This window comes from Diabrotica virgifera, chromosome 6, assembly GCF_917563875.1.
Source record: "Diabrotica virgifera virgifera chromosome 6, PGI_DIABVI_V3a".
NCBI lineage: Eukaryota > Metazoa > Arthropoda > Insecta > Coleoptera > Chrysomelidae > Diabrotica > Diabrotica virgifera.
The window spans coordinates 234926941-234954884 of NC_065448.1; the positions used below are offsets into that span (position 1 = coordinate 234926941).

The 27944-nt window shown below is 36.1% G+C and overlaps 2 protein-coding genes across 4 annotated transcripts in view; one reads left to right on the plus strand and one right to left on the minus strand.

Moving 5' to 3' along the window:
* Positions 1-17102: 17102 nt before the first annotated feature.
* On the minus strand, positions 17103-18449 carry LOC126886325 (uncharacterized). Its single transcript, XM_050653198.1, has one exon. It carries the CDS (start codon positions 18447-18449, stop codon positions 17103-17105), a length of 1347 nt encoding a protein of 448 aa, XP_050509155.1.
* Positions 18450-21497: 3048 nt separating this feature from the next.
* Positions 21498-27944, plus strand: part of LOC126887316 (protein lifeguard 1-like) — a 55286-nt gene continuing 48839 nt past the window's right edge. For 2 of the 3 annotated variants that reach the window (XM_050654748.1, XM_050654750.1), the window contains exons 1-2: positions 21498-21811; positions 25216-25273. In XM_050654748.1, coding sequence (XP_050510705.1) covers positions 25234-25273 — 40 coding nt within the window. In that variant the 5' untranslated portion in view covers positions 21498-21811; positions 25216-25233. Of the gene's footprint in view, positions 21812-25129; positions 25149-25215; positions 25274-27944 lie in introns of those variants that run through there. The other variant, XM_050654749.1, reaches the window with a different exon arrangement.

Here is a 27944-nt window from a genome sequence, read left to right on the forward strand (position 1 = left end):
TAAAGTCCGTGAAGGACGTCCAATGGACGTCCATTGGACGTCCTTGTGCTATTAGGGTTGAATTGTAATATGATTTTTTTCGAATCCTGAGAAAACCAAGAATTTTAGAAAAATTTAAACGCAGGATGCAAAATTACATTACCGAGGGCGGAAAGCCCCTTAGAATAAACAAGTAGCTTCTATTGAAGCTATTGAAATATGAAATATTTGAAATTAAATATCACACTTCTCTTTTATTTTCAGCCCTGTAACTTATTAAAATAAACATTATAGAAGTTTTCAGGGACTTTCAGCCCTCGGTAATAATGTAGTCTTTCATTCTGAGTTTAAATTTTTCAAAAATATTTATTAGTTTTCTCAGGATTCGAAAAAAATGAATACAATTAAAACACATAGAGAATTTTGACATGCGTCAAAGTTTTGCATTAACTCAATGTAAAATTCTGAACTGTTGAATTCCAGCTTCCCTAATAATTATTTTACATCAAAAGACTTTAGAAACTATTTGAAGAGGATTGAAATCTGTATTGGAAATAACTGTTAAAAGTGGTCTACGTAATTAAACATATTCCAAAATTTTGTAAAAATGTAATACATTTTAGTTTTCAGCCCAAACTTAGGCCACACACAATGCAATAATGTTCACATTTTTGAACTGTCAATATTTTTATTTTATCATCTATTGTTTAAAAACAATACAGTTGATAAGATACCCTCAGTTGCGGAGAAAGGATTAATAATAAAGATTTTTTTATTCAGTCAATGGTGTGAGCACTGTCAGTTAAATAGTAACGTGTGGCCTTACTTTTACACGCATACCTATTGTGGCAAATGTATCATATTTTTCAAAATTTTGGAATGCATTTAAATCGTAGAACAATTTTAGTTTTTGATTTTAATACAGATTTTAATTCTCTACATGTATTCTCTCATGACTTTTGATGTAGAGTAATTGGGGAAGCAGGAATTCAACAATTCAGAATTTTACATTGAGTTTCGTATGGCCCTTTTTACGATTCACCACCCAGTATAAGATAAAATGTGTACTATTTGTCTTATTATTTCATAATAACACAAATAATACAGATATATACACAATAACACACATTCAATGATCGAAAATCATTTAAAAATATGGGAATGTAAACTCTTGTGACGTAAAGTCAAAAATAAGTCTCCCCACCACCGTCGGACAAGACAACCGTAATAAAGTCTAATAACCGTGCTTTTGAACAAAATATTATATTATTACGTATTTTCTCTTTAAAAGCTGTTTGTTTAACATCAAAGATGTAATAAAATCGTTAAGAATTTCTTTTCTTCCCTCTTTCAAAGGTACGTCACTGGAGACAGAAAGCAAATCTGACAGCTGATCGCCATTTGCAACCTCCTTCCTGGCTCGAAGTCATTTCGCATTGTACTCCTTCCTAGTTTACTTTATATTCTAAGGTTTATATGCTTTCGAGAAGTCAAAAGAAAATGTTAACTTATAAGAGTGATAGAACTGCTAAAACCTATGAACATTAATCATTTATCAACAATGGTCATCAGCAGTCCCATTAGCACTCTTCTTTTTTTTTAGTGCCCTGTGTGATTATCAAATGTTGGCAATAATAACTTTGTTCGTAGCATCTCGAAACAGATTAGCAGATATCAAATAATGGATACCTACTCTCTGAGTAGGATGTTCTTCTTCAGCCTGGGCCACTTCTTCCGGCAATCTTGCTCTGAGGTGTAGGTTATACGTCTCTGAATGTCTCATTACATGGCCGAAATATTGTAACTTAGATATTTTTATTATTTTCGTTATTTCCGTGCTCTTTTTCATTCAGTGTATCTAATTTAATTTCTTATTCGGTCAACCCAACTTACCCGTTATACTCGTGCGGGTAGATCCACATCTCAAAGTCCTCTAATTTTTTCATTAGTCTCTCTGTGAGGGTCCAGCTCTCCATATCATACAGCAATGCGGAGAATATGTAGCAGAGTATTAATCTAATTTTAAGATTTAGGGCCGATATATACTCTGTCCCGTTGTTACTGTGTTACCGGCCGTTAATGTAATAACTCTTAGTAGCGAGAATTTTCTTTAATTTATAAAAGGCGGTTCTGGTTTTTTGAATGTGTAATCTAATTTACTTTGTTTATATCCCAGTTATCGCCCTAATAACACAAAACATTCCAGGAATGTTCCTAGAAGGTACACATAGGACATTGAAAACATTCCTGGAATGTCCCTAAAAGCACATGAACGTCCCTGGAAAGTCCCAGGAAAGTGCTGTGTCAGCATTTTAAACATTCCTTGAATGTCTTGTTGGAACATTCCATGAATGTCTACGAATGTTCTTTGAACATTCACAGTACATTTTTTAGACTGAATGTCTTGTTGAAACATTCCATGAATATCTACGAATGTTCTTAGGACATTCAAAGTATATTTTTTAGACATTCTTTGAAATATATCGTCAGTGCTGTGACAATACCTCCTGTTAGCGTTGGCGCCCAAATAGGTGATATTGTTGACTCTAAAGGCTCTAAACGCATTAGAGAGTCGCAGACGCGACTCGACCCGTCGCGGACTACAGCTCTAGCTCAGATTCTTTACGTTGTTTTTAATCTTCATGAACGTATTTGGAAGTTGTAGACGTGATGAGGACTTGATTCAATTTTTAATGAGAATCTCAAGTCTTCCACTAATTTGTTCGCGACGAGACGCGTCCGCGACTCTCTAATGCGTTTCTGCCTTTACTTTACTCTTTATGATATATTGAGCAGTGTGAATAAAAAATAAGTGTTTACTTTAAGAATTCAGTTAGGTATAGTATAAGTACAGTCTTATTAGATTCAGCTATAAGTTTAAGTACATTCTGAAAAATTTGTGAATAATATTTTGCTTATACTTATAATGATTCGATTAAGAGAAAACAACTAATGATTGCCCTGGAAAAATTAAAAATCCCACATAAACTCAGAAAATTAATAAATATGACAATGAGAACTACCAAAATTAGCATAAAGACGCAAAGAGGCGAGACAGATGAATTCATTATAAATAAAGGAGTGAAACAAGGTGATGCCTTATCCACGACACTGTTTAATCTAGTTTTAGAATATGTACTACGAAATATAAACAAAGGAAACCTAAGAACAAGAGGTGGACAAATAATCGCATATGCAGACGACATTGTTATTATTGCAAAAAATAGAAACATAATGAAAGAAATGCTAGAAGAAATAAAAGAGAAAGGGGAGACAATGGGACTCAGATTAAATGAAGAAAAGACGAAAATATTAAGACTAGGGAAACCAGCAATAAAAGGAAAAACCAAAATAGGAAATTCAGAGTTTGAAGATGTAGAACATTTCAAATACCTAGGAGTGACAATAAGCAAAACGGGTGAAAGAATACCAGAAATAAAAGAAAAAATATTGGCAGCGAATAAAGCTTATTTTTCAAATAAAACACTACTTAAAAGCAAAATACTGTCTATTAAAACCAAGATGAGAATGTATAACACCATAATTAGACCGATATTATTATACGCAGCAGAAACAATGACGATGACTAAAAAAGATGAAGAAAACTTAAGAATAGTGGAGAGAAAGATCATGAGAACCATACTGGGACCAATCAGAACAGAGCAAAATGAATATCGAAGCCGAATAAATGCAGAGATTAAGAAAGTACTAAAAGAAGATATCGTTACCAAAATAAAGCAATGCAGAGTTAGATGGTTAGGTCACATCTGGCGGGCAGGAGATGAAGCAGTGACATATGCTATGATAGAATGGAATCCAGGAGGAAGAAAGAAAAGAGGAAGACCAAGATCAAAGTGGTTGCAAGAAGTTGAAGAAGACTTAAAAAACGCAGGAGTCAGAGAATGACGGGGAAAAACTAGAGATAGGAAAAAATGGAGAGAAATCGTTAAGAAGATAACATAAGCAAAAGGGACTGATCCTCCTAAAAAATAGGATCTAGAAAGCTTTCGCGACTTAGCCCCATATCGGGGTGTACAGTCACTATATATATTATACTTATAAGTGTATACTAAAAAATTTAAGTTTAAACTAACAACAGGAAACACAAATCTAGAAAAAATTTATAAAAACCGGCCGTATTCTATTTTTGTCAACAGATTTTTCAGTTTATTTAGTTATTTGTTACAACCATTAGCAGACACACAACGTTTGTACAAGTGTTAAAAATGAGTTCCGAGTACGACAGTGAATCTCTTGACTCCGAAGTCGGTGAAGAACAAAGTGGCAATTTGCGCTTCATAGAGGCTTTATCTAATCACAAAGTTTTATTTGATAAATCGCAGTTGCCATTAATAAGAAAAAATAAGGAAATTTCCTTAATTAAAATGCAGGAATCATACCAAACGATTTATGGCAAAAGTGTTAATGTAAAATAATTGAAAAAAAAAAAGATTCAAAATATGAAAAACGAATTAAAAAAGAAAACTGATATGAAAGCAACTGGAAATAAAAAAATTATTTTGAAAGATTGGGAAAAAAATTGCTGGACATTATTAGATAAAGATGAGAAAAACCCAACATTGCATAAAATTCCTGGAGCGGCGACGCTCCAGGAATGCAAATGTAGAGAATGTAGAAATGCAAAAACCAGCGAAGACAAGGCACGTTTTAGTCAGACCTCCTCCTCCTTCCTCTTATATTACACCATCACAAGCAAAAAGGAATAAACTGGAAGGGCAAGAAACAGATGAGACTGCAAAATTATGCACAGCAGATCTACAAAGACTGGTTCTTCTTGAGCAGTTAAAACTTAAGCGCATGCAGATCGATCGAGAACAACTTTTATTGAACAAGCCACGTCAAAGTCTACCCGAAACCCAAGGTCCCGAAAGCGAAGGTCCCGAAATTTCAACTTCTTTATATTTAGATAAAATATACCTATAGGTACCTATGTATAATAAATATTATATGGGTAAGTAGCCTATATATATATATATATATATATATATATATATATATATATATATATATATATATATATATATATATATATATATATATATAAAATATAAGTAATATATTTAGTTATTATGTGCACATCAAAATAAAAATGCTGCTTATATTAAACAGCCAAATATACAGTGCGTCCATAAAGTAACGCATAAATTCATTATTTCGTAAACCGGCGACTTTAAAGAAAAATCCCAAAACAGGTCGATTTTTATTTTTAATTTCCGATTTTTTGGCATATATATCATAGTAGTGACATCATCCATCTGGGCGTGATGACGTAATCGATGATTTTTTTAAATGAGAATAGGGGTCATGTGATAGCTCATTTGAAAGGGTATTCAATTCTCTGTTCACTAATGTAAACATTAACATAATTATTTATACAGGGTGCTCAAAAAAATATTTTTTTTAATTAAAATAATTAAGACAAAAAGAAGAATGCATGTAATTTATTTAATTCAAAATGCGTTTTCCTACTGTCAGTAAACAGAAAAAAAAAGAATGTGTGTGTACTTTGTACGCACGTAAGAAGTTATACTCCTATTATATAATTTTAACGAAGTAATTGTATTCTATTTAAATATTAAACTAACTTTCTTATCTACCACTTTCAAAAAATTTTTATTAAAACAATTAAAAAAAAATGAATCGTAGAGGATTGGAACCCGGGACGTTTCGAACTCTGACCGAACACTCAACAACTAGACCACCGAGGTCATGTAATTGGCACGTACGTTTCGGATATAATTATGAGTGCAGCTGATCTCACTACTACCAACTTTGTTAAATTTCGAAAGAGTAATTTCACTTTTATTTAATAATGGTACGGTAAACAATCCTCATTTTTTAATATGTTATTCCTTACAAAAATACCTTTAATTTAAGCACAAATAATTAAAAATCGTAAATTTGGGTCAAAAGTTACTAACTTTTTAAGAATTCCCATAAGAGCCCATGTTAAAACTTAACTTTGACCCTTAATAGTAATTAAACGGCACGGTAAAACATTTTTTAAAAAATCAAGTCTTAGTTTTTTTAAGTAAACTATAACATACTAAAATTTCATGCAAATCCTTAATTCTTTGCCGAAGGTGTAGAACGTCATTAAACTTGTGATATTTTGAAAATTGATCAAATTATTTTAATTTTGAATTGAAATGATTTAAGTGCACTTTACATCAACAATAAATTGAACAAGAAATTGACAAAATTATTCAAGGTCAAATTTGACGAGTACAAAATGTATGGTTTGTAAAAGAAAATGAAGGAATTTGATGAAATAGAACAATTGGATATGTTTTATTTTGTCAAATTTCTTTATTTTCTTTTTATTCACGGCAAAATTGGATGTAGAATTGTGTTTTGTATAAGCCAAATTTGACCTTGAATAACTTGTTGTCAATTTCTTGTTCAATTATTGTTGATGTAAAGTGGACTTTAGAATTGAAAAAATACAACAAAACATATAGTAAGAAAACAATATATTAGGTGAATATTGATGGTAATCAAATTATATAAATAAAAGTATTACATACTATGTATTTTGGCAGATCAAACAGGTAGGTTTATATTCATGATACATTAACAATTATTACGTACCTGTTGCTTTTAAAAACTATTTAAAAGCCACTACAATATTATAAACTGTTTTGTTTCTATCCTCACAACAATAAAACTAATATATTATACATTTGTTTACCTTTACCTTTTCCTCCAAACCACAGCTGTCCTACAGCTGCCATATTGGATAATTTTTGACATGTCATTTGAACATCCAATCAGAACAAAGTTATAATGCGCGTATGCGCCTGGGTGATGCGTATGGGCCTGGTTTTAACATATAAAAATTCACCCTCATCGCGCGTAAAGAAGTATAACTTCAAAAATATTTGACAAATAAACATTAATTTTCGCTTGAACGAAATGTTCAAACTAGCAAGAGGCAGGTGGGTGGCAGTTTTAACATTGAATTTAAGCGAAAAACAATATTTATTTGTGAAATAAACATTTTTTCCTGTTTTATGGCTACATTAAAACGTATTTTGAATTAGATAAATTACATATAGTTATTCTTCTTTTTGTCTCAATTATTTTAATTAAAAAAATGTTTTTTTGAACACCTTGTATAAATAATTATGTTAATGTTTATATTAGCGAATAGAGAATTAAATACCCTTTCAAATGAGCTATCAGATGACCCCTATTCTTGTTTAAAAAATTCAACTATTACGTCATCACGCCCAGACGGATGACGTCACTAGTATGGTGTATATGCCACAAAATCCGAAATTAAAAATAAAAATCGACCTGTTTCGGGATTTTTCTTTAAAGTCGCTGGTTTACGAAATAATGAATTTATGCGTTACTTTATGGACGCACTGTATAATATGCATGTAAATTACTAAAATGTATAGGTATCTATATACATTATACATACTTTTACTTACTAGGTATTTAGGAAATATTGAAGTACCAATATGAATTTATTATTTTCAAGCTGCTTTTTATATTCTTAAAAATGTTTTAGTCCTTGTAGCTAGAAATACTTCGTCTTTGCTTCGTCCTAACAGCGTAAACATAAATGCCTAACTGTACTCTGGAAACCATTTTCTTTTCATATTTTGCCCTTTTGTTACCTACCCCCTTCCCTTGTGCAGGTATAAAATATGCAATGCAAGGGGTCAGAATGACAATGAATAGCCGTTTCCGGATTTCCGAAAATTATAGGTAACAATACTTTATGGTATAAACTCAAATCAAAATGGTATTATATATTCATTTCAATTGAAAACGAAACGAGAATTTCTCATTTTTCTTCAATAGAATTAAGTTTTAAACTTTTTTACCATACAATTAAAACGGTTTAAAAAAATGGAATTAGATAGTTCAGTATACTATAGTACCTACCAAAATACCTAAATTTTATTAATTATTCTTAACGCGAAGTTGATAATCTATAGGCTAACATTATTCTTTCTTCCTCTAGGTACATATACAGTATATTCTTTTAAAGATATTTTAAAAGTATATACCCAGATAGCACAAGTACGTTTTATGGACATCCAATGGACGTACATCTGTGTACATTGGAACGTCCAATGGACGTCCCGCTAAGGTACAATGGACATCCGATGGACGTCCAACGAATGTCCAGAGTTCACAAAATTGGACGTCCATAGAACGTCCGCTACAAACGTACATTGTACGTTGTATTGAAGCTTTCAGTGTACACCTTATGTACATTCAATGTACGTCTTATGGACATTTGTAGGGCACTTTTCAGAAAGAAATCTAGTATCCATAATTTTGTGAATACATAGCAAAAAGCCTTTAAAGGAAATAGTTCCTTATAATACTAAACTTATACTTAAAAATATTACACAAAAGACCTTTTTATTTCTCTTTACTATAACTTCATTATAATATATACTTTATTATAGGAACTAGGAACTTTCATTAATGCACGATAAACAGAAAACACAAATATATCACAGGATGTATTTTCATAAAGACGAGATTCAGATAATGACGCCCTAGGAAGCATGCACATTAAAAGAGGTTTAATCTATGTTCTGCTGTTTCTATTCCAAACTATTTTTAGAGTCAGTACCGTTGTTGTATATTACAAGCGCGTTTGCCATTCTGTGAATTATCATAAATAAACCATCCTTCAGTATTCCACAACAATTAACAGCGATAATCCCCTAAAAGTGCCTGAATAATACTACCTTTCACGACCGATAGCGCGAAGAGCGACAACGTTGTCAAGAAGATTCTCATTTAGTTTGTATTGGGACTTAATATAATAGTCGCGTTTTGTGTAAAATATCCATGGACCACAAATGGATGTCCAATGTACGTTGAAATCAAACGTCCAATGGACATCCCGTAATGTACGTACATAGTACGTCCAGTTTTGGTCCATGGACGTTTGGACTTTAAATGTACGTTATATGGACGTACATCGGACGTTGTGTGCTATATGGGTACAAGTATGTGTTAAGCATATACTTTTGCATAATATACTTACTGTATCGAACCGTCTATAATGTTCTAAGGTCCTACTAAGAAATAAGAAAAGTCAATTACCTTAAATCTACGACTTCCGAAGTCTCAGCAAACACACGAACTGTTTGACGTCCTCTGCGATGGCGATGAGACACCACCTCTAGTATCCGCCACTGTCTTACTGCTCCCGGGTCCCAGCTAATCCGCCATTTAGTGTTCCAAGTCTACACTCTAGACGACAACTTCGGACATAGTTAGTACGGTATTACGCGAATTCGTATTTTTTTCCGCCGATCACTAGTAGTTCCGATCGCACCCCTTTCCTCAAGGAATTAATCCGTAACAAGAAAAAAAATTATCCTTCGTTCGCTTACACACACGCCGAGCAAAACAAAACATTCCAATCGTCTTTTATTTTGACCGTTCTTCGCAGCGCACTCCCCAAAGAACAAAATAACACTGCCATAAAATCCTCGAATCTGTTTTTCTCTCGTCTCTTAGAAGTTTCAACACCCAACAAACGAAATCATAAATCCCTTTTACTATCCTCCAAAATGCACCTGCTCCTATCGCGTGTCATAAACATTTCCATTCTCAGCCGCCGACGAAAAACACCTCCTTTTACACGGAAAGAATCTGTTACCGCGACCAACAATACAGGCACCAGGCTGACGGCCGTAAAACCAGGGACGTTACATCACTCCCCTCCACATAAAAAGATTGCCCCAAGGGCAATCCTTTTCAATCCTCTATACGATATCTAAGGGGTTTTCGCCTCTCTCGCTGAGGCCGGCCTCCTCTTGATAACCCAGGTTCCTCCACGGTTGCTTCGTTAATTATGTCTAGGATTTCCTCGTCACCCGAACTTTCCCCTAATTCTGCCGCTACCATCTGCTCTTCTTCACTGCTGGTGTCCGCAAGCTGCTGCAAGTCCCGCAGTTCTTCACTGAGACCGGAGTCATCTGTCCAGAACTCACTCTCGCCAATTCCATCGGAGGTTGGAGTGTATCGCTGTGGAGGCCTTCTCGTTCTTGGGGCTATCACTCTCGATTCGTCCGGAACGTCTCCAATATCTGCCGTACCCCCTAAGTCATCGTCGTCAACCTCTGGCTCTCTTGCATAACCCCATACAATCTCTCCTTCCTCGTCGCTTCCCTCGTCGTCGGTCATCCTGGGTCTCTCCTCTACTCCATCTTCTATTATTCGCGGAAGGGATAACGTAGGTTTTGCTTGGTTGCCTTATTTGTTCTTCCGATACGTCTGGATCTTCCCAGGCTTTATAATATTTTAGCCGATCTATGTGGTAAGTTTGGGTCTTACCGTCGCCCTTATCTACCACGTAGTTCACAGCCCCGCGTTTTTCTATGATTTTGTATGGCCCACTCCATGGTTTGAAAAACTTCTTACTGACTCCGCTGGGCACGATCGAATTTTGAATATATACATAATCACCCTCCTTTAAATTTCTCTCGTGCCTTCCCCGATTCATTCTCTCGGCATTAGTTTGTTCTAGTTTCCGCGCTTGTTCTGCTGCTAATATATAAGCCTCGTCCAGTCGCCTTCGCAGTTCCGCTGGGTAGCTTAACTCTCCTCGGTCATCTATTCTCGGTCCCACGTCACAGTCAAAAGGAATATGTACTTCCCTCCCAAAGGTTAACCAATTTGGGGTGAACCCCGTAGCATTATGTTTCGCACTCCGGTAAGCCATTAGCGCCAGTCCTATATGTTCGTCCCAGTCCCGTGCCTTACTGTTCACATAATGCTTCACCATTCCAATAAGTGTTCGGTGCAATCGCTCCACCCGTCCATTTACTTGGGGCCGATACGCCGTGGTTTGAATCTTCTTGATTCCCAATAGTCTACAAACTTCTTTCATTAGCTCCGAAACAAAATTTGTCCCTTGATCCGTCAGTAACCGCTCCGGCGCTCCATGCCGAAGAACGACCTCGTTCACAAAAACACGCGCCACAGTTTCGGCCGATAAGTCTTTTATGGGTATCGCCTCAGCATATCGCGTAAAGTGGTCTACGTACGTCAAGAGATATTTATTACCTCTCTGCGTTTGTGGCAAAGGACCCACTATATCCATTCCTACCATTTCGAGAGGTCTAGACGTATGGTATGGTTCACAAATGGGCACCCTATTTACACTTTTCGTCCGTCCACATTCTCTACAGTCCTCAACATGCTTTCTTACGTCCTTTTGCATGGTTTTCCAGTAAAACTGTGACTCCGCCCGCTGAAGTGACCGCTGTACCCCACAATGTCCCGCACTCGGTTCATCATGTGTCCGCTTCAACACCCGATTTCTCATTTTCACGGGTACTACGACTCGCCACCTACCGTCCGTCACTTTGTATAGTATGCCGTCCAAATCCTTTCGATATTCCTCGCTCCCACTGTTGACATAACGCTGGCACTCGTTATCAGACTCTTGAGTTCTTTTGATCCACTCCCGATCTATTGAGTAATCTTCATCGCGCCTAACATTTGCTACGGCTCTACTTAAAGCGTCCGCGTTTACGTGTCTCTTTCCCGGCTTATACACTACCTCATACTCGTACTCGGCCAGTTTCATTTGCCATCTCGCTAGTCTAGACGACGGATCTTTCACCTGCAACGTCCAACGTAACGGCGCATGATCGGTGATTACGCTAAACCTCCGCCCGTATAAGTAGCACCTAAACTGACCGATTCCCCAAACCATCGCTAAAAGTTCCTTCTCCGTTACCGAGTAGTTTCTTTCCGCCGTGTTGAGTTGCCTTGAAGCGTAGGCTATCGGATGCTCTTCTCCTTCAAGTCGCTGTGACAAAACCGCACCCAAAGCTAGTCCCGACGCATCAGTCGCTAGAATGAATGGCAGTTCAAAATCTGGATAGCGCAATACGGGGTGTTTCGACAAACTCTCTCTTAGTCGGTCGAACGCTTCCACTCTAGTTGGGGTCCACTCAAACGTAGTTTCCACTTTTATTAGTTCTGTTAGCGGCTTAGCTATTTCCGCATACCCTTTTATGAATCGCCGATAATATCCCGTCAACCCCAGAAAGGCGCGTACTTCTCGCACAGTCTTCGGCCGCGGATATGTGCGTATTGCTACAACCTTCTGTGGGTCAGGTTTTACACCTGCGCTGGTGACTAAATGACCCAAATATATTAGTTCACTCATCATGAACTGACATTTCTTAAGGTTCGCTTTAACACCTACTTCACGTAGCCGCTGTAAAACATTTCGCAACCGCCTATTGTGTTCCGTCTCATCCGCTGCAAAGATCACTACGTCGTCCAAGTAAACATAGCACTCCGTCCCCTTTATTCCCATTAGTACCGCGTCAATGAATCTCTGGAACGTTGCTGGTGCTCCTGACAGTCCAAACGCCATCCGGTTATATTCATAGTGTCCATCAATCGTATTGAACCCAGTCTTCTCTCGGTCCTCTGGTCTGATCTCAATCTGATGGTACCCGCTGGCTAAATCAATGGTCGTGTACCACTTGCATTTTCCCAACCGATCCAATGTTTCATTTATGTTGGGAAGGGGATAGGTGTCCGCCCTTGTCACCGCGTTCAACCCCCTAAAATCAGTACAAAACCTGTACTTTGCCTCCTCCCCCTCCATAGCCTTTTTCTTTACCAACACCACTGGCGCTGCCCACGGTGAAGTCGACGGTGCAATTATACCCTTGTCCAGAAGATCCTGTATTTGCCGTCTCATCTCGTCCTGCAAACGGAAAGGTACTCTATAAGCCGATTTAGCTATCGGGGCAGCATCCCCCGTGACGATCTTATGTTGCACCTGATTAGTACATGAGAATTCCCCCTCCGTCTCTGCATCCATCACATCGCGGTATTCAAGCAATATCTCCCCTATATTTTTTTCCTGCCCCACTGACAAGTGGGCCAACTTCTTGTGAATTTCCTCTGTGAAGTCGGACCCTTGAGATTCAGCTCTCACCTGTCTCACCATCTTCGTATTATCTCGAGCGATTATTGCCGTCTTTCCTACGACTCTTCCCGAACTTAGCTCCACGGGTTCCTGGTTACAATTTATGAACTTCACCCATACATTATCTCCCATTCGCGTTGCCATCACTCGGTTCACTCTAACACCTGATGGTAGGTGTCCAAACTGCTCGACAATTATTTCCTCCGGTTGGTTCGTTCCTCTAATTTTGGCTTTTAGTATAGTTTCGCTCCAGGCTGGCAGGTGGGCCCTACTTTTTAGTACCACTTCAGCTGGCTCCCAATTTTTCTGACAGACTCCGCCGCAAATTGCTCTTATTCGCCGATCCTTTGGTGCCCGCTGAATCTCGCCATCTATTACTTTAAAATACTCTCCTTCATCCATATGATCTCCCTGAATCTGAATCCTCTGCAAACACACAAATTCGTCTCCCTTGCTCCTTCCATTTTTCCTTGTTTCTTTGAAATATTCCCGTACAAACGCGACATGTTTCTTTTGGTTCTTTCTATGCTCGTTGTTTAGGTGAGAACGTATTTTTTTGAAATAATCCCGTATAAACTCGACATGTTTCTTCTGGTTCTCTCTACGCTCTTCGCTTTGGTGCAAAATAATGGGGATATTTTCCTCCTCTGCCTCAAATAACTTAAAGCGATTCTTCAATTCTATTCCACCACGTATCCCACTTTCATCAGATGTACGCTTTATCGTTTTCTTTCGCTCCCTATTCGTTTTGCTTTTGCTCGCTGTACGCTGCTGTGCATTTTCTTCCATCACTTCTTTGATTACTTCCCAATATTTATCCCGCATTACATATTGGCTGTGAGTTTCGACGGTAGCGCTATCTCGCGGTTTGAAACTTATACTTTTCTGATAAAATTTATGTATGTGAAATATACAAAACGAGAAAAATAGATACTTATCTAGAAAGACACAAATTATGAACTGAAATATTATTGTAACCTGATTACTAAATGAATACACAGAATTAATAGTAATATTAAATATGTTTTTTTTATTTTATTCATTATAATTTTAATATTTAATATATAAGTTCGTGCGACTGGATGACTGCTTACGCAAGAGACCATTGAGAAAAAGAATAAGTTTAAATGAATTATTTAACGTTTTAAATGTTACCTCTGTTTATTTTTGTGTGCTTACTGATTTGCTTATTAAAATTTGTAATTTGTATGAATTGTAATTTGTTTGAATTCTATCAAAATGGATATTAAACATTATACTGGATTCAAGACTTATTTCCCATGATATTCAATTTCAATCAGCAACACCAAAAAAGGAAAGGATTTTTGATGCAGGACATGTACGCAATGTTTCCGAATATAATAAATGCATCCAGTACTGTTATATTCAGTATTTTTACATGAATCAATACAACAGCTGCAATATCTTGTTTCCTTTTTTGAAAAATCCATATTATCCGCCATTTCAGTTTATAAAGTTTATCAAATGCACAAAACAAAACTGCCAACTGCCACTAACACAGCGTTGCCACATTTTATTTAGAAAATCTACTGTAAGTTTAGCTTACTAAAATCTACTTATCAAAAACTAAAATATACTATAAAACTTTATTAATATATTTGTATATAATTTAGGACTTTTTATAATAAAAATAACAGCTGACTAACTAGAAATTTTTTTATTTAGCTAATGCCTCGACAACTAATGGGCATTGGCATGGTGATGGTACAGTGGATTTTACCAATTAGGTAGCTAGTGTTATGTGTAGTGTGTGTGTTGAGTAAGTGTCTTGTTACTTTGCAAAGTCGATGTCATTGTGTTTGCAGAGACGCTAATTGTATCCGAACGTCTGCGGTCCTTCCGGTGGGTACCGATCCCACAAGGATAGAAACTATTTTCATTTATTAATTTATAATAAACGAAAAATTCTCTACCCTGGTGAGATTCGAACTCACGACTATTCGGTCCTTTCGATCCAAAGGTAGGCGCTCTTACCACTGAGCCACAGAGGGAGTTTAACTAGAAATTAATATAACTGTTTGTAAACAAAAACCAAACTTTTTTATATTTTAACTGGGGAAAAATGACCAACTATTATTAATTTTTATCAGTTTTATATTTAATATTTGTATATAATATTTTGTCATCCACTGATTTTAACATCTGCATGTCTGGATCATATTCTTCAAACAATTATTTCGCATTTTACATTAGAAACACGCAAACACAACATTTGTTGTTTTGCAAAGTTACATATATTATAATTAAGATATTTTAGTTTTCCATCGTTAGCTTCTAACAGGCTCACCGAATGCCAGAACTCTTCAATAACACCTGAAATAGGTACTGATTGCACTGCTACTTGAAATCTGCAAGTTTGTTACCAGAATCCAGTTTCATTTCTGTTTAATATTCATCATCTACGTCCTGGGGCTAGATTCCGTGCACTGTAGATATCTACACTTCGCTTTCTATCGATGTCAATTGTCGTGAAAATATTTGAATTTTTAGCTTTAATTGAATTATTTTCTAGTTTTGCTAGTTGATGCTGAAGTGACACTTAGTAAAACAAGAAAATATTTGAATTAAAACTAAAAATTCAAATATATTGACATTGATAGAAAGCGGTCGGCGGTGTTAGCGATTGTACACAGAATCCCACCCCTGAATATTATTTTCATTAATGACATTGGGAAATTGTAACAAAATGTCTAAAAATTAATTTAGAAATGGGGTAAATACTATTAAAAAGCAAATTTTATTTTTGTCATAAGAAAATGTTGAAATATACCAAAAATCTACTAAAAAATATTGCCTACTAGAATTTTTTAAAAAATATCAAAAATCTACCAAAAAAGTAGAAATCTACTAAATGTGGCAACGCTGCACTAACAGCGCTGGAGAAAACCGTCAAATCCCCTCTCCTCTACCCATGGCGCGCCATTTAAATTTATCAGATAAATGCACAAAACTGCCACTAACAGCGCTGGCGAAAGCTGTCAAATCCCCTCTACCCATCGGCTCACGGCCAATTCTGTCAATGCTTGCATCTCACAGCATCTCTTGTCGGGTTGCAAGACCTCTCGAATCCTTTCTGCTAACTTAATCTTTCCCTTAAGGTTAAAATGGAATCCCTGCTTGGTATAATCGCTTCTCCTTGTGCCGCTGTATATATCGACCAGATCTACATTCATATGTATCTGCATCACCATTAACAAGTCCAAATTATGTTGACGGACGTCTTCAACAACAGTAGAACTTGATACTACGTCGAATCGTTTTGGTAGATTGCAGAGAATAATCTTAGGTTTTTCTGTCTTCACAAATAACCTCGCTCTTGCATCATTTGCTTGCTCTTGTTGTTTCCGCCGAATATCGTTGGTGCCCGTTAGCAAAACGAGACAATCATTAGTTCCAAGTGTACTCGTCCGTTGCTGTACCCCATTAATAATATCTACAGTGCCATGACCTGGCCAAACCATTTCCTCGATTTCCCATTCATCTCCAATCCATCGCTGAAGAAGTGGTTTCAGAAAGCGTCCATGACTATCCGCTGCGATCACTAATGTTCGCCGAGCAGAAGTTTCCTTACGGTTAACCCCACTACCGCTATTTCCTAGCTTTTTCATTGTTGTCTCCACATGATACTCCTTGATTTCGTTTCGCTGTAAATCAAATGTTACTTTTCTCCTTTTATCTCCCAGTATCTCGTGAGTGACTTTCCGTATAACAGGTATCATGGCCTGCTTCGTCCGCAATTCATTTCTATTAACGTCGATTACCAGTCCAAGTCGTTTCATCAGATCGAGTCCCAATATACCTTCAGCTCCACAGTCCACATCGACTATCCATACCTCATGTATGGCTGCGGTATCACCGATGGTTACGTTTAGCTTCTGCTTACCCTGGATGCGTTGACATACCCCCGTCACCCCCGTAATGGTCTCGCTTCGGCCGGTGATGACTGGTACACCCTCCACAGCTTCTCGCAGTAAGGTTACATCGGCTCCCGTATCCACTAAAACTTTTCTATTAGCCCCTTGAAAATCGGCCGTAATTATCAAGGATGTTACTCCCCCTGCGGTTACGGTCGCTTTCCCAATATATCCCCCTCCAGTTTTCTGGGCCATCTCCAAGCTAGGGGAACCTGGAGGGCCACCTAGTTTGGGGAAACGCTACGGCTTTCAGCCCGTCTTCCGGCTAGGCTCGCATAATCTTCCACCTCCCTGTCTGACTTATCTGATTCCCATGACCGTTGTCGCCGCGAAAATGAACCCCTCCTCGCGGATGTTCCAGTATTTTGGCACTGTCTCCACACGTGACCGCCATATCCACAATTATCGCATATGGTCTGTGGACATGTGTTTATAAAATGGCCCGGTCGCCCACACTGAAAGCATTCTTCGTTGCTCGCCCTTTTCCCCAACCGTGTTCGTTCTTCCGGTTTCCAACGTGAATCCCCACTCTTCTGGTTGCCCAGATGTATCGTGCACTCCCGTGTCCAGTGACCAACCTGTCCACACCTCCTACATGGGGTATACGGTACCCTGCGCAGTGATCTCTGCCGCTCTCCTTGCACTTCTCCAGCCGGATTCGCCCTATCATGCCATTTACTTCCGGCCGCTACTATAACCTCTGCACGGTCCATCTTTACAAATCCTTCCTTCTTCTCACCTTCTATCCGCCGAATTCCTCTTCGCTCGCTGCTATTGCTTGCTACCGTCGCAAAGCTCTTCTCAGAATCGCTGCTGTTTGCTTCTTCTTCCTCTAGTTCCTTCCTCACCTTCCTTACTCTTTTCCGGTCACCTTCCTCTCCTATGTCCTTCAACATATCTAATACTGCCGTCAGGGTATTTACTCCCTTCCTAGCCTTCACCACACGTCGTACCTCGCTATTTAAACCCTCCATGAATACTCCCAAGATCATTTCCTCTCGAATCTCATTCGCTACTTTCTTTTCCTCTTCTTTCTCATATTCTTTCACAACATAGCGCGCCGCTGTCCTACACCTATCAGCGAATCTCCGATAATTTTCCCCCTCCTTCCGTCGGATGTTCATTAGTTTCACCATTTCATCCACTCTGTCTTTCTTCACCCCAAACCGCTGCAATAGCAGTCCTTTTATCTCCTTCCATGTCCATCCCTCTTGCTTCTCACTCGTCGCATTTCGCAAAAATTCCGCCGCCTCGCCAATCATCCTTCGTCTCACCAAATCAGCTGTGTTCTGCTCAGTCCACCCATTAATTTGCTGCAACATCTCTACTCTCTCAACAAACTCCTCTACACCCATCTCTCCTTCGCTTCCACACCATTCTTTTACCTCTCTAGCACCTATCATTTCCGCCCTCCTACTTCCGGCCATTCTCAGTTCTTCCATCTCCTTTCTCAAATAGTTTAGTTCATTTTGGGCGACTCTCTGTCTCTCATCTTGTAACTTGCATACTTCCTCTCTCGCCTTTTCTAACTCTTGTTTCAATCTATCTACCTCGTCACCAACTTCCGCCATGGTTTTTAGAGGCAAAACAAAACCCCAGTCTTACACCCGTCGGCACCGTGCCTTTCGCTTGGTTCTCGTCACACCTATACCCCGAGTAGACAGCCCAATGTCCACGACAACTAATAACTAATCTATCCCACCGCTGCCACCATTGTATCGAACCGTCTATAATGTTCTAAGGTCCTACTAAGAAATAAGAAAAGTCAATTACCTTAAATCTACGACTTCCGAAGTCTCAGCAAACACACGAACTGGTTGACGTCCTCTGCGATGGCGATGAGACACCACCTCTAGTATCCGCCACTGTCTTACTGCTCCCGGGTCCCAGCTAATCCGCCATTTAGTGTTCCAAGTCTACACTCTAGACGACAACTTCGGACATAGTTAGTACGGTATTACGCGAATTCGTATTTTTTTCCGCCGATCACTAGTAGTTCCGATCGCACCCCTTTCCTCAAGGAATTAATCCGTAACAAGAAAAAAAATTACCCTTCGTTCGCTTACACACACGCCGAGCAAAACAAAACATTCCAATCGTCTTTTATTTTGACCGTTCTTCGCAGCGCACTCCCCAAAGAACAAAATAACACTGCCATAAAATCCTCGAATCTGTTTTTCTCTCGTCTCTTAGAAGTTTCAACACCCAACAAACGAAATCATAAATCCCTTTTACTATCCTCCAAAATGCACCTGCTCCTATCGCGTGTCATAAACATTTCCATTCTCAGCCGCCGACGAAAAACACCTCCTTTTACACGGAAAGAATCTGTTACCGCGACCAACAATACAGGCACCAGGCTGACGGCCGTAAAACCAGGGACGTTACACTTACGCATATACTAAGAATATTCGATTAAGGTATACCTATTCTAAGAATAAACTTTTACGAACATTCCAAATTACTACGTACACGAATGTGCTCAGTATATTCGGTGCAAGAATATTCTTTGAAGCACATGCAAAGAACATGAAATTTGGAATGTTTTTTATGGTACATGCTATGCTTGTACTACGCATATACTAAAAAGGATATACTTCGACGAATGTTGGTAAGTAGGATATACTTAGAACATGATGCGAACATCATTGCTAGGTATGTGGGTAATAGCTTTCCATTATATTGGATTCAGTGTATAAAATATGCAATACATATTATCCTTATATTTAACCTTGTTCCACAATAATAACAATATTATTGATTTAAATTACATCCGTAATGTTGGTTGCATAAATGAAGGAATACAATTTGAACATGCATACATATTTCAAGCAGCAGTTATGGCACAGAATAAATAACCACATGGCTTATAATAAAAATACACTCGCCATAATATCATTAATCTAAAATGTTTGTTGCTATTAAAAGTGCTATTATAATTGATTATATTTATATTAGTCCATGTGATGAGACCGCTCCCGTCTGAAAATTTCTGATTCGGTTTCTTTGTGGATCCCTATTCAAAAATGTCTCCTTTAAACAAATCTGAAGGGTACCGGGCGGAATTTTTGGGCAGAAATTGTTAAAACAATTTTTTTAAACAAAAATACAAAAGATCACTTTTTTGCTCTGGAGCATATATTTTTAGGTTTTATGGGTCATTCTAAACAAGAAAGGTATCTTGTAATTTTTCTTTAAAATTGATAATTTTCGAGTTATAGGCGATTTAAAATCGAAAAAATGCGAAAATACGCATTTTCGAGGCTTAAAAACTCATATTTAAATTAGTATTTTTGAGGTTTCCAGATATCTAAATTGAAGATTAAACATTTATCTTCAAGATTCCGAAGAGTGATCGCGTCTAACCGTAATTTATACCGTTGTTTTTTAATCTTTAAATATGCGTGTTTATCCGATTTTTTGCCGGTGCGGCGCGTTATATTTCAAAAATCTCCTATTTTTCTCCGAAACGTATTTTTTCTAGATTCTTTGGGTTATTCTAAATAAGATAAGTTTCTTGAAATTTTTCTCAAAAGTTAATAGTTTTAAAGTTATAAGCGATTTAAAATCTGAAAAATTCCAAAAAAACGCATTTTTGGATTTTAATTCGCTTATAACTTTAAAACTGTTAACTTTTGAGAAAACTGTAAAGAAACTTATTTTATTTAGAATGTCCCAAAGAATCTAGAAAAAAATATTTTTCGGGGGAAAATTGGAGATTTTTGAAATAGAGCACGCCGCACCGGCAAAATATCGGATGGACATGCATATTTAACAATTAAAAAACAACGGTATAAATTAAGGTTAGACGCGATCACTCTTCAGAATCTTGAAAATGAATGTTTAATCTTCAATTTAAGTATATGGCAACCTAAAAAATACTAATTTAAATATGAGTTTTTAGGCCTCGAAAATGCGTATTTTCGCATTTTTCAGATTATATGTCGCCTATAACTCGAAAACTATCAATTTTTGAGAAAATTTACAAGATACCTTTCTTGTTTAGAATGACCCACAAAATTTAAAAATATATGCTCCCGAACAAAAAAATGTGATCTTTTGTATTTGTTTAAAAAAATTGTTTAAACAATTTCTGCCCAAAAATTCCGCCCGGCACTCTCCAGATTTGTTTAAAGGGGACATTTTTGAACAGGAACAGGAATCCACAAAGAAACCGAATCAGAAATTTTTCCAGGCGGGAGCGGTCTCACCACGTGGACTATATAGCATGCAGTGTTGTCAGATGAAAATTTCTCGTAACAGTAGAATAGGACATAAAAAAAAACAGTAGAAAACAAATTTTTAATAATTTCAAATAAAACAATAAAATGTAGAATTGAACAAACTAACTATCTTATGGCTATTTTTCATGGCCATTAATTAAGTAATTAATTATTTAATTAATTAAGCAGTAATTAATAATAGAACTGAAGCAAGACAGTCCATGACTAGTTTCTGACTGTTTCGCATGCGCAGTTCCGTTTTCAAGCGCTTGAAAACGGAACTGCGCATGCGAATCAGTCAGAAACCAGTGATGGACTGTCTCCACTTCACTAACAAAGCTTAAATTCAGGTTTCACAAATGTTTAAACTTGTCTGATAACGCTAAATAATCTCTCAAATGTAATACCAACATACCATATTCTAGTGGAAAATATAACAAGATTAGAGATTGAAAACAGGAGAAGAAGTATGAAAACAGTAGATCTCCTGCTAAAACAGGAGATCTGGTAACACTGATAGCATGGAAATAAAAAACATATTTTAGAAACTTTCTAGATTTCTAGAAATTTAAGGCTGACGTCATTGACATTTGACATTGACAAGTTTAAAGTTTATTGGCGAAGCGAAGCGAAGTCACCGGAGAAGTGATTGAGAAAAATTCCAGAATATTGTAGTTTGCCCCATTTTTACAACAAATATTTGTTTATTGGTGAGTACCAAGCTGTAATTTTGTATTTTAGCTACACATTTACCCTATTCTCTATCAAAGACATTTCTGTTTGGATTTTGCAACCCAAAATAAACAAAATGGATTTGGTTAGTCATAAAAATGGTAATCTTACCGTCTTACTTTTACGATTTCACAACTTGTCATAATGTATATCGATTAGGGAAATACATATTTGGTTTATTTTAATTAATTTTAGGCCAAATTGTATCAAGTGCATGGACAAGGTGAAATAGGCGTGTACAAGCCTTGAACTCTATATTTTTTCTTGATGGTTTTTTTTCTACACAAATGTGTATTTTTATGATGATCTGTGCACCCAACCAAAAATGACGTTTCCTAGTGTTATATAGATTCTGATATAAACAGATTTGAACTGATAAATGTCCTATAATTAGATATAATTGATGTATTACACACACACACTATAATGTACATACCAATTCTTTACAATTAATGTTTATTTTGGGTAAATTTTTTTGACAGGCTTCATATTTACTTGCTGGTAATCCAACTCTCAGCTGATTTATGATGTTTGATCCTTTAGATAAGATGTACCTGGCTAATGTATTAAGTGGAGTGATATGGCTACATAAGTCATACAGGATTATTTTCATGTGTATCTGCATCTACAGATACTAATGATACTAATATAAAATATAGAACTTTACTATACATGTATACAGTGATGAGCGTGCTAATGCTAACAACCGGCAAAAGATGGAAAACACATTTAAGTTTGTGAGATAAAAAGAAATGAAACTAGTGGAGGTGGAAGATTTAGCGATAAAAACCTAAAAATATATATTCTATACCCTATTCCGCCTGTTTTGGATTACTTCGACAACGAATATTTTACTGTGCAAAATAAGAACGAAAGTAAATTGCAAATTACATTTACTTTCATACTTCTTATGTTGCACAGTAAAATATTCGTTGTCCAAATAACGCAATTTTTGACCCCCCCTACCCTGCGTTACGTAATACTTGAATGGCCCCTCATAGTCCAGGACTTGACAACATACAGTAGAACCGATAACATAGAGCAGTGAAGTAGGAGGATCCTCAATTCCAAATTTAGGTCTCTGTTACATAATACCTTGGACATCCTTCTAAAAGCGTCTTTGGTCTGCTCTATCCTAGATCTAATTTCACTGTGAGTCTCTGTGTTACAATTTAATGAATATCCAAGGTAAACAATTCGATCAACTTGCTCAAGTTTGGTATTATATATACAGTAGAACCCCGCAAATCCGAACTAATTGGGGGGACAGCCTGTTCGGATTCCGAAAAGTTCGGATTATCCGAAAGTTAGCCTAAGAAGCTAACGAAGATGATTCTTAAAAGATTTGGACTGCCACCGATCCCTTTATGAAACTTTATCCGCACGTTTATGCCTCCAATATTCTAAAGCTGAAAAATATTTGGATCACTGAAATATTAAATCGCTAACGCCAGTAGTTTTGTTTCGTCACGGGACATGGGAATTCGGCCATGTAAATGATTCATTTAATTTGTAATCTGGATATTGATTACACTATGTTTCTCATGTTTCTTATCTTTTTCAATGTTTTCGTTCATAGTATACCATGGGAAATGTGTATTATGCACATTCCTTTATTGATTGTGTTTAGTCTAACTCGACGCTTTTATTCACCCATTAGTGTTGCAGTGTTTAATACTGTTACGTAATTATTTTCTCACATATAAAACATGTTTTTAAATTTTTATTTTGAATTTTAAAAAAAATTTTTCACTTTCCGTTGGTTTGGATTTGCCGAAAGTTCGGATTTGCGGGGTTCGGATTTGCGGGGTTCTACTGTATATATTTATTTACTAACGGGCCTTGCCCACTTTTTGGAACAATTTACAGTTTAAAAACCTCAATAGAATTAGTCAAATAATAAAATCTTAACATAAAAACAGTCTAAATACAGTCTAAAAAGTGCTTAGAAAAATAAAGTTAAAGTTAAAATAATAAAACAATACAACATTGATATATGAAACTGACAGGTACAAAATCATTAGTTACACTTTATTGCAATATTGCTACACCATCACATTGAAAAATTTATATCACAATTTGCTTTAACAGGCTCACAACTAAAGCTTTCATTAAAAAAAATCCAAACTCTCAGCATAACAGTTAGCCATTCGTGACACTCTAGGTATATAAGAATTAAGACCAACATTGATTCTCCTAAATGGCTGATGAAATATGTTAACTGATCTGGTGTTTCTAATTGGAACTGCTAACAACATTGTGGAAATCAGTGAAGGACAGTCAATCATGCTATTAATGCTATCATTATTTACTTATTACTAGTACATAATATTTTGGCTTTCCTTATGTTCACATCCAGACCTGTTTCCTTACAATTCACAATGACACTAACAAGTAATGTTTGCAGATCATCTCGAGTAGAAGCTAGGAGTACTGTGTTGTCTGTATATTGCAAATTATTGATGGCTATGACTGATTCATATTATTGCTTCCAGTAAAAGTTCCTAGTGGCCTAGAGTAGTCTAGTCACTTTCTGACCTAAATGCCTTTATTATATTTTTCCATTCACAAACAATGTCACAGAATCATAAATTTCTTAGTTATGTAGACCCAAAATGTTTAAAATAGTCTTTGTGATCCTTGTCCCATCATCAACATCAGGTTTTTCATCTATATATCTCTATTGTCTATTGTGTTGATTGGATATGTGACACAGATCATAATGAATCAATAGGTGCATTCAGACGACCTCATAATTTTCTTTGTGGGTTGTGGCTTTGTGGTTGTATCCAGCAGCAATACGGAACGCTTAGTAGAACCTAACCTAACCTAAATCTCACATTTGCTGTCTTCCAGCAGGTCGTTGGAACACTACAGCTTACTTAGCTGTCCAGCCCCTGATGTTGATGTCGTCTGAACGTCATTCCCTACAGGTTGAAATAAAAAAGGCATATGTCACAAAATGTAAACTCTATTTCAGTCATTGTTTATATTTCTGTTCATAAGTAACCACATTTGCTTGTAATTTATAAGCTCATTATTCAGTAATTTTCCAAAGTTATCCAATCAAAAATTATATTTTTACAAAATTTTATTTTGATAAAATTCTATCTGGCTAAAATACTGGTAAAAATACTATTAATTTATTTTTCTTTGAAATTTCCTTGTTTGGTTATCATTTTACAACTGTAATAAACTTATAACCTTATTAAATTAAAACAATGTTGATTATTAAATTTGTGTAGAGGTTAACAGTACTTTTTGTGCCTACACCCACATTTTCAATTACGTCAGATGTGATGTTATGTAAACTGGGTAACACATAAGTCTGCTAATTATATAGCATTAAAAAGAAGTATACATTTTTATTTTTTTTTTTCAGATTACAACACAGTGAAAGATGTCTCAGTGGAATAAGGAGCAATATCCTCCACCTCCTGGTAAGTGCTTTTTTTAATTATCTTTTATCATTTCTGAGGATAATTTGTTATCAAGCTTTTTAAAATAGTGTGAAGTTTTGATTGTGACTTTCGTTTGTTATAATATAACAATAATCCTACCCAAAACCTTGAAAACTTCAAATTAAAATCTGCAGTTCAACAGGGATGTATAATATCCCCCATTCTATCCAGTAAACTGTATGTTTAGTTTTCGATTAGAGATAGGCGACTGAAGGAAGTGATAAAATTGGCAACATTGCTTATGAACATGAGTTGCATTGCCACTGTAGAATCAACGGATGACTGAATAAATTGGCATGACTCGGGTGTGGGCGAAATAGGTGAGAAAATCGTCATTTAAAACTTATACAGTCAGAAAAATGAAAGAATACCCATGAACGATCATATCAATCACTTTTTTTATATTTGCTGTCTTTTTATATAACAAACGTTTGTTATTTATAGAAAAAGACAGCAAATACAATATAAGTGATTGATATGATTGTTCATGGGTATTCTTTCATTTTTCCCACTGTATACAACATTAATTACTCTGTTACAACAAAATCATTAATTTTATTTATTAGCCTGTGTTTGCGACTTAGTAACAATAACAAATGATACCCACACCTTGTTGGTAAAAGCCTATCATCACTTATATTATTTGATTTTTATATTTGGTGATATTATTAATTTAGTCAATTATTTTAAAAGTGATAACAAAAACAAAACAATGATAACATTTGTTGGATATGTCAGTGGTTAATATCCTATAAAAAAATGAAAACATATGATTTATTACAATCATAACACAATCAGTTTTTAAGTATGACACAACAAAACATCTGGAAGCCAAATTTAATCAAGCAATTTGATTGTGATAAAAAATAAGATCATAATACAAGGATAGAGTGAAAATTAATTTTTATTCATTTTCGTATTGATTTTTATATTTAACGTCTACTGTTTGTCTCTTACTATCATAACTTTTTAACAACATTCTTAAAACTGTATTATGTTTATATGGGATTAAGCCAGAATTTTAATTAACTAAATGTTTGACGTTTCGATTTCTTCTCTGGAAATAATTCTTAAAAAAGATTATGTTGAAAAAGTCTGGAAAGATTTCATAACCTGGATCAGATTTCGGATGTTTTGGGGAAAACTGGTCCATTACTCAATAAGAGCCATTTGAAGCTCTTCACGTGTTGTTGGAGCAGATATACTACATCTTACATTTGTGTCTTAGATTTGTGAAGGCTCCATATCTCCTCAATAGGATTAAGGTCTCGATATTGAACAAGGCCAGTCCATTTTGGAATACCAACATATTCAAGAACTGTGTTATAATCCTTGCCGTGTGTGGTCTCTCATCATCTTGCATTGAAAGAAAATCATTGCCAATCAGAGCTGGGAAATACCCGGGTACAAGTACCCACATTTTGTACTCGTCAGTACAAATCCCCGGTACCTTTGTTTATTATACGAGTACATTTTCCGAGCACTTTTTGCATTACAAATTAGTTATCTTAAGCCAATAAAATTAATCAGTGAGTGTGTGTGGTGTTACACTGATCATTTCATTCATAGGAGATTCTGACCAATAGAAAGCTACAGAAATAAAAATTAAAGTGATAATTTTTGATAATATCCCGTCGTATTATGTCAGATGCCCTTCGTTACTATGCATAAATGAACATTCAGTGACATTAATGATAATTAATGTTTTACAACTTATAGAGAACACCAAGAAACACGTTTAGGAAATATTCAGGTGAAGATAAGAACAAAATATTAGTTAAAATGATTTAAAAAGACGATTGTTAAAATGTTTTATTCACGAAATAATCTCAGCGAATTACCCTCGATCTCTAAAATTATTATTGACTTGTTCCCTCGTGCCACTTTGACATAATTTCATTCCTCTTTGGGTCGTGAAATTAAAACTGTCAAAGTGTCACTCGGGATACAAATCGATAATTTTAGAGCTCTCGTGCAATTACTACTGTTTATTAATCGATGATTAATTTTTAAAATTCTTTCTTTCTTTCTTTCTTTCTCCCCTTCCTTGTACCATATCAAGGTGTCGGATTTGGGATCGCTATTTTAATTTACATTCACCCATCTCTTCCATTCTTTTCTGTTTTCCGCCATTATTTTTAATTCCTTGAGTGATTTTCCTTTAACTTTTCCCGCCTCTACTATTTGCTGTATCCATTTTTTTTCTTGGTCTGCCTCTTGTTCTTTTTGCAATGTTCCTTGCTTCATGGATTCTTCTCGTAATTCTGTTGGGTTGCATCCTCATCAAATGCCCATACCAATTCATTTGTCTCTTTTTTAGTTTATTCATTATTGGTTCTTGGTTAGCCATTCTCCTAATAGTCTCGTTGCTTAATCTATCCCATTTTGTCTTTCCAACTATCCTCCTTAAATGTCTCATCTCCATTGCATTTATTCTGCTCTTATGTTTTTCCAGAATTGTCCAGTTTTCACTTGCGTAGAGCACAGTCAGTATCACTATTGTGTTATATATGTTTATTTTTGTCTCTCTTGCAAGTTCTCTTTTCCCCAGTATTGGGGCTAAGGCATAGTATAACTTGTTTGATTTCTTTGCTCTATTTGTTATTTCCCAGTCTATTTTTACGTCGTTAGTAATGATACTTCCCAGGTA